Source organism: Antrostomus carolinensis, unplaced genomic scaffold, assembly GCF_000700745.2.
Source record: "Antrostomus carolinensis isolate BGI_N321 unplaced genomic scaffold, ASM70074v2 scaffold5860, whole genome shotgun sequence".
NCBI classification, from domain to species: domain Eukaryota; kingdom Metazoa; phylum Chordata; class Aves; order Caprimulgiformes; family Caprimulgidae; genus Antrostomus; species Antrostomus carolinensis.
In genome coordinates this window covers 1-11,890 of record NW_010290421.1, presented here as the reverse complement: position 1 = coordinate 11,890, position 11,890 = coordinate 1, and the positions used below count along the sequence as shown (strand labels likewise).

Here is an 11,890-nt window from a genome sequence, read left to right as displayed (position 1 = left end):
CACCACTGCTCATCTTCTTCCACCACCGCTGGATGCCAACGTTGGGGTCGGATTCAACCTCTGGTGAGAAGGTCGTGGCACCTCCAACCCACCCTTTTCCATCCCACCTCTGCCCAGCCCAGCTCCGTGCTGCGACCGTGGTGCGGCAGAGGAGACGTCGGCCGTAGAGGAAACCCACACCCGGGGTGAACGGAGAAAATCCCTGAGGAGATTTCAACTCTTTTGCTTCATCTTCTCCTGCATGAGACAACCTTGGATTTACAGCTCTGCCAGGCGATGGCCACACAGTGAAGATGTCCATGGCCAGGCTCAACAGCGTCAATGGCTTTTTGGAGGACAACAGGATGGAGGCAGGGGACATGGGCAGGATCCTCCGCTGCCTGGAGATGGGTACAGTCCTCACCTTGTTCTATCAGAAGAAGTCACAGAGGCCAGAACGAAGGACCTTCCAGGTGAAGTTGGAGACTCGGCAGATCATCTGGAGCCGGACGCCAGAGAAGGTGGAAGGAGACAGTGAGTATCAGTGGAAGCGGTGCTGGGGGCTGGGGACATTGTGGGATGGCCACCACCTGGCTGTGGTGTGCCTGGTTGTGGTGGGATGTCCTACCATGGTGGGGTGCCTGGCTATGGGGAGCCTGGCTGTGGTGGGATGTCCGACCATGGTGGGGTGCCTGGCTATGGGGAGCCTGGCTGTGGTGGGATGTCCGACCATGGTGGGGTGCCTGGTTGTGGGGTGTCAGGCTGTGGTGGGATGTCCTACTGTGGTGGGGTGCCTGGCCATAGCGGGAAGTCCTACCATGGTGGGGTGACTGGCTATGGGGTGCCTGGCCATAGTGGGATGTCCTACCATGGTGGGGTGCCTGGCCATAGCGGGAAGTCCTACCATGGTGGGGTGACTGGTTGTGGGGTGTCTAGCTGTGGTAGGATGTCCTTCTGTGGTGGGGTACCTGGCTGTGGTGTACCTGGCCATGTTGGGATGTCTTATCATGGTGGGGTGCCTGGCCATGGTGGGAAGTCCTACCATGGTGGGGTGACTGTCTGTGGGGTGCCTGGCCACGTTGGGATGTCCTTCCATGGTGGGGTGCCTGGCTGTGGGGTGCCTAGCTGTGGTGGGATGCCCTACCATGGTGAGATGTCCAGACTCAGTGGGCTGCCTGGACATGGATTGTCCAACCATGATGAAGTGTCTGGTTGTGGAGTGCCATGGGGTGTCTGGCTGTGATCAGGTACCCTGCCATGGTGGGATGACCTACTGTGGTGGGATGCCCGGCCATGATGGGGTGCTCAGCTACAGTGGGATGCCCAGATATGGTGCCGTGCTCAGACATAGCAGGGTGCTCAGGTGCAACAGGATGCCCTACCATGGTGGGGTCTTTGGCCATGGTGGGATCTTTGGCCATGGTGGTGTGCCTGGACATGGAGGGGTGCTCTGCCATGGTGGGATGCCCAGAGTTATGAATGCAGAAGCTGCTGCACTGGGCAACCCTCACCTCTTCCATCCCAACTCATGTGGCCCATGAGTTGCCATAGGGGTCAAGTTGCCACCATTTCATCCTCAGGGGTTTTTTTGTCAAGGAGGTAAAGGACCTGGCCACCACTTCATCTGCTGAAGGTGCTTTTGACCCCAAAAATGAGGTGATGAGGCTGCTGGGGCAGGCAGCAGCGTGAGATGGAGCATGATGGTGGCCCCATGCAACCCACAGAGGACTTGGCCAGCTGGTCTTTGTGCCAAGAGCATTAATGACATCAATGCAAACTTTGGATGGTGTCTGAACTGGTGGGAACTGGTAGCACTGGGGGTCTGGCATGGGAGATGCTCCATAAATCACCCTTCCTTGTAGATTCACTGGTGGCTAGTAGATCGTTGGGGCATACACACACTGCCAGATATTGGTGGGGCTCCATGCCTTGGTGCTCACTACTTAGTTGCTCCAGACTTCCACCTCCTCTTAAATTGAGCTAAAAACACTCAATGGATGAAAACACAGAGTTGAGGTGACCCAGAGCCATATCATCACCTCATCCCACAGCCTCACACAGAGAGGAACCCAGTTTGGGTGTAACATCTCACCTAGATGATGCTAAAGCCCACCTTGGAGGCTTGGGAGGTGACAGGTACATTTTCCCTAGGAGGACTCAGGGGTTGTCCTTAAAAATCACTGAATTACTCACCCCAAAATCACCACCTATTGCTGATTTTGTACAAGGTGGAGCAAAATTTCCAGGAGAGTCCAGCTCCTGCTTGGAGAAGTCAACTCCAAGCTGAGCTACTGGCCATGGTGAAGCTTTGAGCTGTGAAGGAGGGTGGCACCTGGAGATGAACAACAGCACAAGTGCTTGTCCAGACCTGCTGGGCCTGGGAGTAGATCTTTGGAGGAGGAGGAGGGACTGGTGAGGTGAGGAAGATCACCCATTTTTGGAGAGGTGATTTTCATCCTCATGGAGAAAATCTCCTTCTCCACTCATGGCAATAATGTGTTCCCAGCTCCTTGGTTTTCTTCAGGAGCACGGCACGCTGCCAGGTTTGGGTCTCAGGTTGCTCCCAATGTCCTGCCTCAGTTTCCCTACTGATGTCTTGAGGTCTGGTTTCTCCCATGCAACAGCTCAAAACCCCACCATGGGAATTAGTGAACATCCTCTGAGATCATCCAGGAAGAAGAAAAAAAGAAGGAGAAACTCCCTGGAAATGATCCAATCCTGCCATCCAACCCCACCACTCGCTTCCTTCATTCTTGAGTGGGAACAATCCTGGTTTTGATGTTGGACTGGAACATCTTCACTCCCTGCTCCACTTTTACTCCATGTTTACATATTCCCCCTGCTTGCTATGATTTTATGGAAGCTCTGAGATCTCTGGTTCATCCCCAAAGGTTTTGCTTCCACCCCGTGTCCGATCTCACGCCTGTCGGGACCATTTTCAAAATCCTCTTCAACCAGGCATCCCGCTTGCAGAGGGATTAGTGGGGACAAGTGACAGCTCTAATGTCTCTGTTAGGGACTAACAAGGCCAGGACATGGATCTTGACTCTCCCTAGAAGCTCTGTACCATGCAGGCTAATTACACGCTTCGTTAAGCAACCAACAGACACGTGTCCATGTTGATGGGGTCACCTGTAGCATCGCCTCCAAAATTAACCTCATGCTGGAGAGTTTCCAGCTCATTGCCCTCAACCACCTGGTCTCCAAGGATGAAATTTAGCAGAAAACAGGCCAAAAAGGGATTTTTGTAAGAAATTAAAAGAAATTAGGGGTGAAGGCAACTTGGCAAACCCAAGAGTATTTCAGGAGGGTGGTTTGTCACCATGATGGTTAATTGGGATCACACCTCCAGCCTCGTTAACACCAAATAATTAGAAATAGGATCATTTGGGGATGAGAAAATCCAGATGGGGTTTAATGCCACTGGATCAAGAGGAAATCTTTTATTTCAAATTTTAAATCAACTTCACAACAGCATGAAGAACCTTGGGGGATGTCCCCACCATAAAGGAGGGTCTGAGCTGCCCCGTGTCCCATGAGAAGGAAGGACTGAGGTGAACACAAGAGGACACAGCTCATCCCACCACAGATCTGCCCAGGCTAGTGGGATTTCCCAGCACAACCATTCCCTCCAGCCACATTCCTTTGTTTTCCTCTTAATCCATTAATAAAACTCCCAAACTTTCAACATCCTTAAAAGCCACCGGGCAGACCCTGCTCCTACATCATCTTCTCACCATCCTTAGATTTCAAACCTTCTTTGCACCACGTTGCTCACTTTACATTAGAATAGAAAAAGGATTTTCACAGCTGGAATCAACTTCCAGAGTATTTTAATCTGCACGGGACCCCTGAGACAATGTAGGGAGGAGTTTGGAGACATAGTTCTGACATGATCTCTGCAAATCCACTGCAGATGTGGTTTCCAGGAAGCCACCAGCCGTGTTGTATTGTGCAGCCCTGCACCGCTCCCTCTTCCTCTAGCTCTTCACGGGGTCGGGTTATTTGTCCAGTGGAGAAGAACTTGGGGCTAGTGGTGGGTGAAAAATTGGACATGACCATGCAGTGGGCACTCACAGACCAGAAAGTCAGTTATCTCCTGGGCTGCACCCAGAGCAGCGTGGGCAGCAGGTGGAGGGAGGGGATTCTGCCCCTCTGCTCCGCTCTCCTGACACCCCACCTGCAGTGCTGCCTCCAGTGCTGGGGCCACCAACAGCAGAAGGACATGGACCTACTGGAGCCAGTGCAGAGGAGGCCACCAGGATGATGCGAGGGCTGGAGCAGCTCTGCTGTGAGGACAGGCTGAGAGAGTTGGGGCTGTTCAGCCTGGAGAAGGCTCCAGGGAGACCTTCTTGCAGCCTTAAAGGGGTCCTAGAAGAAAGATGGGGACAAATTGTAGTGACAGGACAAGGGGTGATGGTTTTAAACTGAAAGAGGGGACATTCAGACTAGATCTAAGGAAGAAATTTTGTATGCTGAGGGTGGTGAGACACTGGCCCAGGTTGCCCAGAGAGGTGGTAGAAGCCTCATCCCTGAAAACATTCAAGGTCAGGTTGGATGAGGCTCTGAGCAACCTGATCTGGTTGGAGATGTCCCTGTCACTGCAGGGGGTTTGAACTAGGTGACCTTGAAAAGTCCCTTCCAACCCAAACCATCCTGTGATTATTGGCAGCAATGAGGTCAGACCCAAGGCTGGACCCTGGTGGCATTGAATTGAGGGGGTGGCTGCATTGTGACTTCTTGGCAGAGCCCTGGTGGCCACCAGCTACTCTCCCCTCTCTGTGGATGAGCAAGTTTGGGGATGAGAAGATGGTTTTTAACCTATAAACCAATTTTTCCCTCAAAATATCTGCCTGTTTGTACCATAGAAGGTTTGCTCCAAGCCATGGGAGCTGCATGGAGACAGCGATGGGATTTCATTTCTTGAGATCTACTCCCAAACCAGAGACATGTAGGGTTATAGACCTCCTGTGTATCATTTATTCTAAAAAAACCATGATAAAATCCCACCCCAATCCATGAAATTTAGCTTGTGGTCATCCAAGAAGGGAAGGTTGGATCAAACCTTCAGTGTTTTCCAGAGCTTTTCCACCAAGAAAAACGATTCTTCACCTCTTTTCTTGCTTAATCAGCCCGGTTTCTCCCTCAATCCTTCTTCTTCCCCATCTCTGGTTTTTCTTTATCCTCTTTGGATTAGGTTGAAGGTTTTTTGTGGAGGCACCAGCACGCCTGCACCGTTCCCCACCCCACCCCACCGTCGCCTCATCGGAAACGCAGCTGGGTTGGAAATTCTCCGGGAAATGACCCATTTCCTCAGCAGGACAATACCCTGGTGTGGTCTGGCCACCTTTGGCCGTACAAAGCCCTTTCTGCTGTTGATGCCTCAGCTTGAGAGGACAAAGCTGCCCAAGGGTGATACTCATGGTATCAAGACCAACTTTGAGTGTTATTATAATATAATCAAATTATGATTCTGATCCCAGTGGAACGTGTCCACTTGGCAAAACCAGGGGTTGGAAATGTCCTCGGATGGTGGAGCAGTGAGGAAGATCAGGGTCCGGAAACCCAACCCTAGCAGGAAAGAAACGCCCTGCAGTGCTGGCTGCCAGAGCTCCAAATTGCCACCTTTGGGTAGATGTCTTCAATTAAAAGATGAGCTCAACCTGTCCCAAAGCAGGGTCTGTTCCTAGGGAGGAGAAGGCAGGGGAGAGATGTGCTGGTTGGGATGGGCCAAGATGAATCTGGAGGACACGTGGCAACCACAAAGCTGCCAAACTAGTAAGAAACGCCCTGCAGTGCTGGCTGCCAGAGCTCCAAATTGCCACCTTTGGGTAGATGTCTTCAATTAAAAGATGAGCTCAACCTGTCCCAAAGCAGGGTCTGTTCCTAGGGAGGAGAAGGCAGGGGAGAGATGTGCTGGTTGGGATGGGCCAAGATGAATCTGGAGGACACGTGGCAACCACAAAGCTGCCAAACTAGTGGGCAGCACTATGGGGACGTCACATTCTGGGGACGTGGTTCCCTGGAGGACACGTGGCTATGGTACCCATGGTGCTGTCACACAGCTCTAGCAGTGCTGTAGGGATGCCCTGTCTTGGGGACATGACTCCCTGGAGGACACACGGCCATGGTACCCATGTTGCTGTGACACAGCTGCAGCAGTGCTGCAGGGACATGCCATCCTAGGGATGTGCCTCCCTGGAGGACACATGGCCATGGCACCCATGGTGCTGTCACACGGCTGCAGCAGTGCTGCAGGGACATGCCATCCTAGGGATGTGCCTCCCTGGAGGACACATGGCCATGGCACCCATGGTGCTGTCACACAGCTCTAGCAGTGCTGTAGGGGTGCCCTGTCTTGGGGACATGACTCCCTGGAGGACACATGGCCATGGTACCCATGGTGCTGTCACACGGCTGCAGCAGTGCTGCAGGGCCATCATATCTTGGGGACATGGTTCCATGGAGCACACATGGCCATGGCATCCATCAAGCTGCCACCCACTTGCAACAGTGCTTCAGGGACAACCTGCACTGGGGAAATGATTCCATGGAGGACACATAACCATGGCACCTATAATGCCATCAGGCAACAATGGGCAGTGCCACGAGGATGTCCCATTCTGGGGACGCAGTTCCCTGAAGGACATGCAGTACTCATGGTGCCATCACACTAGCAGGGCAGCAGGGACATATCTCCCTAGAGGACACATGGCCACAGCACCCACAACACGTTCACATTCCCATGGGCAGTGCCGTGGGGACATCCCATCCTAAGGACAAGGATCCTTAGAGGGGGGTCTCCTGGCAATCCCACCTCTTGCAGTCTCCCCACACGTGGGTGGGCCCGTGGTAGGATGGTGGCTGGGCACAGTCTCATGTCCCTCTCTCCTCGCAGTCGACATTCGGGAGATCAAGGAGATCCGCCTGGGGAAGAACTCACGGGACTTCGAGCGTTATCCCGAAGATGCTCGCAAGCTCGACTTCACCATGTGCTTCATCATCCTCTACGGGATGGACTTCAGGCTGCGGACACTCAGCGTGGCCGGTGAGTGGGCTCCCTCCCCACTCTCCCTGACCACCTTTGGGTTCTCACCTCTACCTCAGCATCCCATCTCCCTCATCCCAACCTCATCACCCTCCTTTTCTTCCTCTAGCTTTCTGCGAGGAGGACATCAACCTATGGATAACAGGTCTCAACTGGCTGGTGGCAGACACCCAAAAAGCTCAGACTCCACTGCAGATCGAGAGGTGAGGAAAGACCATTTAGAGGTCAGGGGGACAAAACTCCTCTGGGTTTGGTCTCCTTCAGGGCTGAGCACCATCTGTCCATCCCTTCCTTCCCAGGTGGCTGCGTAAACAGTTTGATGGGATGGACCGGTCGCGGGAAGGCAGGTGAGCACCACCACAGCTCCATGCTAGGAAGAGACTGGTGGGTTTGGCTGGACAGGGTCATCTCCCCCCAGTTGCACCCCAAATCTGGAGGCTAAGCCAGGATGGGAGTGGGGTTTGTGGGACAAGGTGCTCAAAGGCATTGAAAATCAGACTCAAGTGCAGGTCCTCTCCTTGCTGCTATAGGGACCATGAGGACCTTGATGCCCCCATACCTTCCACCAGCACCAAGAGGGGCTGGACCATTCATGCAGTCCATAAACATCTCCCCAAGAGAGGAAAAAAACCCAAATCAATTTAATTTGGACTTAAATGATCATGGGGATGGTCATCATGTCCAGGTGGGATGATGGTTTAGAGCACCCAGTTGCTTCTTGGATGCGCTCCTTCTCCCTGACCTTCTACTCATACTCGTGCCAGACCCCATGTAATTAGGGGTCCTGTGCCACTGCAGGGGTCCTCAGGCTGGTAGGGTAGGAGCCCCACATCAGAGACCACATTGACACCAGAATTTGGGATGGGAACCTTGGTGTCAAGAGCTGAGACCTATCTGGGGGTTCTCATAGAACCATGGAATGGTTTGGGTTGGAAGGGACCTTAAAGATCATCCAGTTCCAGCCCCCCTAGCATGAGCAGGGACACCATCCACTAGATCAGGTTGTCCATCCTCTGTGGGGTCTGGATGATGCCCTGACACCAGCTTGCCCTCCTACAGCATCACAGTGAAGGACTTGAAGGCCATGCTGCCCCAGGTCAACTACCGTGTCCCCAACATGAGGTTCCTGCGGGATAAGCTCATGGTAAGACCCCACCCTGGACAACCTCACTATGTGAGGAGAAGGTCTTTGAGCCCCCATAGCCAGGCTGGAGTTGGCTGTGGTGTCACTGGCTCTAGTTGGGTGGACCTGCTGTCACGCATCACCCTCTCCGGCAGGAGGTAGAAGCCAGGAACGAGATGACTTTCTCCCACTTCATCCAGTTCTACAAAAACCTGATGTTTGATGCACAGAAGTCGGTAAGAGCCCATACTTGTCCTCCCAAGCATCTCCTGCCTGGTGTGGTGTGTCCCCAGCCAGCTAATCCCGGTCCTCTCCTTGACCTTGCAGATCATCGAGCAGTTGGAGCTCTCCTTCCCTTTGCGGTGAGTACCTGGAAGCCCAGCAGCTCCCATCCTGGCCAAGCATCCATGGGTTGGATCCATCAGATGGGCAATGCAGCCAGGCTGTGGGGCAGAGTCTGGGGGGACTGGAAGGTCCAGGTGGTGTGTGGATCTCCAGAGCATCTCCCAGTGTTGGGGCAGGCTTGGGGTTGAGGGGATGGTGGGGATGGCAAAGGTGTTCTGAGAGGTGGGGATGGGAACAGGAATGGGATCAGGGATGGAAGAGGAGATGGAGTGAGGATGAGCAGGGATGGGAACAGGGATGAGAAGAGACAGGATTGATGGGAGCAGGGATGGGAGTGGGGATGGGAACTGGGATGAGCAGGGATGGGAGCAGGGATGGGAACTGGGATGAGCAGGGATGGGAGCAGGGATGGGAACTGGGATGAATAGGGATGGGAGTGGAGATGGGAACTGGGATGAGTAGGGATGGGAACTGGGATGAGTAGGGATGGGAGTGGAGATGGGAACTGGGATGAGCAGGGGTGGGAACTGGGATGAGTAGGGATGGGAGCAGGGGTGGGAACTGGGATGAGTAGGGATGGAAGTGGAGAGTGGAAAAGTGATGAGTAGGGATGAGAAAAGGTGGAAGTGGAGATGGGAACTGGGATGAGTAGGGATGGGAGTGAAGATGGGAAAAGGGATGAGTAGGGATGGGAGCAGGGATGAGAAGAGATGGAAGTGGAGCTGGAAGTGGGGATGGGAGCAGGGATGGGAGCAGGGATGGGAGTGGAGTTGGAAGTGGGGATGGGAGCAGGGATGAGCAGGGATGGGAGTAGAGATGTGAGTAGGAATGGGTGACACTGGGAGCATTTGCTCCAGCAGCACCCAACATCTCAAGGTGCCTCTTGCACCTCCATGGCCTGTGCTATCCCCAAGCCCTTTGCCAGCTGCCACAGCTGGCAGGAGTGGGGTAGGAGTGGGAGACATCAGGGGGCTGAGCTGCAGGTGGACACTGGTGGCCTGGACTCCTCCATGGGGTCTACCCCAACTCCTGCTCCCAGTCCTCGCTGATGGCCGTTCCGTGTCCCAGGAACGTGGACCGCCCCGAGCTGTGCCAAGTCTCCCTCTATGACTTCCAGAAGTTCTTGCTACATGACCAGAAGGTGGGTGCCCTTAGAGACCCCTGAAGAGGTCCCATGAGATGACCCAACTTGGTTCCCCCTGTAATGGTGGCTGTGTTTGCACCCCAGGAACCCTGGGCCAGCGACGTGGGCATGGTGCGGGACTACATGTGCACCTACCTCAAGGAGAACTCCAGCGAGGCGACAGACCCCTCATTCCAGTTGGATGAGGTGGGTGACCCCACATGGCACCCACCCAGGGGTGTCTCCCCATCCCTGACAGGCTCTGACCTCTCTCCTTCCCCCTCCAGTTCCTCACGTACCTCTTCTCCAAGGAGAACATGGTGATGGATGCCAAGTATGAGCGCGTGGTGCCTGAGGAGATGAACCACCCCCTGTCCCAGTACTGGATCTCCTCCTCCCACAACACGTAAGGACAGGGTGGGTCCTCCTCAGGGACCTCCATGACCATCCCATCATCCCAGCCAGGGCAGCCCTGGCCGCTGATGGTCCCTCTCTCTCCTCTGCAGGTATCTAACTGGGGATCAGTTCTCCAGCGAGTCCTCTCTGGAGGCGTACGCCCGTTGCCTGCGCATGGGCTGTCGCTGCATTGAGTGTGAGTCCCTCAGCACCCTGCAGTGATGCTCAGTCCTCCCCAGCACCCCATGGTCCATCAGATGGTCCTCTGCACCCATCCCATGGCACTGGATGGGAGGGTCTTCCATGTCCTTTGGTGGGAGGGGGGCAAAAACATGGTCCCTGGTGCACATTTAGTGACCAGCATGGATTAACTGAGATGTCTCCCCACTCAGTGGACTGTTGGGATGGCCCAGACGATCTCCCTATCATCTACCATGGCCATACGCTCACCTCCAAGATCAAGTTCCTGGATGTGCTCCACACCATCAAGGAGCATGCATTCGTCACCTCCGAGTAAGCCCCAGCCCCACAACGACACCCCAGTTATGGGCCAGGCAGGCAACTTCTCCTTCACCTTCATCCCAAGCCACTGTTCCCTCCTGCTTCTTCCAGGTTCCCCATCATCCTCTCCATCGAAGACCACTGCAGCATTGTCCAGCAGAGGAACATGGCCTCTCACTTCAAGAAGGTCTTTGGGGACATGCTACTCACCAAGCCAGTGGACATCAATGCTGATGAGCTGCCCTCACCCACTCAGCTGAAGAAGAAGATCCTAATCAAGGTGTGTGGTGGGTACCTTCTTTGTGGGAGGGACAAGGACCATGTTGGGCTGGGATGGATGGTGATTATCTCAAATCTTGGGACTCAAGAGCAATATCTCTCTGTGCACACACAGGAGGACATCAGAGAGATGTCCTGCTGCAAGAGACTTGTCAAGGGGAACAGGGAGTGGTGGAGGGGTACCTGTAGGACCCCAAGCATGACCTGAGGGCTGGGAGCTCAGTTTGATGGGGACACCATACCCACCACTGAGCTCCCCTGCCTGGGCTGTCCCCAGCACAAGAAACTGGTCGAAGGGAACCTGTACGAGGAGGTCTCCACTGCCAGTTACTCAGAGAATGACATCAGCAACTCCATCAAGAATGGCATCCTCTACCTTGAAGACCCCATTGATCATGTAAGGATCTCTCTGTTGATGGCAGCTGGGGGGTGAGCAGGGTCTGTTGGAGGGGGATGAGCATCAGGGTTTGTGTTGGGCATGGGGCATGGGCTCTCCTAGACCATTGCAGTGCCATGGGACAATGGGGCAGGGGCAGAAATTGAGATCTCAAAGCCCCGTCCCTCCATTCCACCATCTTCTCCCCACCCCAGTGATGTTCTTCCTCCCTCCCAGACCTGGAGCCCCCATTATTTCGTCCTGACAAGCAACAAGATCTACTACTCAGAGGAGACATCCCGCTACCAGTTCAACGAGGACGAGGAGGAGGTGGAGCAGAAGGAGGTGTGTGTGGAGCGGGATGTGCTCATGGGACAAGGGGAAGGATGGTAACCCCAGACCATCTGTCTCATTTTGGGGTGAATTTACAGGAGTTCAACAACAACGAGATGCACTTCACGGAGAAGTGGTTCCATGGGAAGTTGGGAGGTGGCCGTGATGGACGTCAGATCGCCGAGAAGCTGCTGCACGAGTACTGCACTGAGACGGGCGGCAAGGATGGCACCTTCCTGGTGCGCGAGAGCGAGACCTTCGTGGGTGACTACACCCTCTCCTTCTGGTAGGAGAACTTGATGGGAAGGCAAGATCCCACCCTCCTTGACCCAGTCTAGGTGTCCCACTGGGAGTCCAGCTGCCATCCAGAGAGACCTGGACAGGCTG

The 11,890-nt window shown here is 54.3% G+C and overlaps 1 protein-coding gene across 1 annotated transcript; it reads left to right on the top strand.

Annotated features, from left to right (window-relative positions):
• The first annotated feature begins 293 nt into the window (after positions 1–293).
• On the top strand, positions 294–11,793 carry LOC104528811 (1-phosphatidylinositol 4,5-bisphosphate phosphodiesterase gamma-1-like). Its single transcript, XM_010172942.1, has 16 exons — positions 294–513; positions 6,878–7,027; positions 7,137–7,230; positions 7,327–7,374; positions 8,087–8,171; positions 8,306–8,386; positions 8,478–8,512; positions 9,564–9,636; positions 9,724–9,825; positions 9,906–10,024; positions 10,125–10,210; positions 10,407–10,527; positions 10,627–10,795; positions 11,072–11,191; positions 11,408–11,515; positions 11,602–11,793. The coding sequence occupies exons 1-16, from the start codon at positions 294–296 to the stop codon at positions 11,791–11,793; spliced, it is 1,803 nt and encodes a 600-aa protein (XP_010171244.1).
• Positions 11,794–11,890: the final 97 nt, after the last annotated feature.

Bases quoted from the DNA above. Each gene is read 5' to 3' on its own strand.
- LOC104528811 (XM_010172942.1), top strand. From the start codon at position 294: ATGTCCATGGCCAGGCTCAACAGCGTCAATGGCTTTTTGGAGGACAAC. The intron at 7,028-7,136 runs GTGAGTGGGCTC...TTCTTCCTCTAG, and splicing joins GCGGACACTCAGCGTGGCCG to CTTTCTGCGAGGAGGACATC. The intron at 8,387-8,477 runs GTAAGAGCCCAT...TTGACCTTGCAG, and splicing joins TGTTTGATGCACAGAAGTCG to ATCATCGAGCAGTTGGAGCT.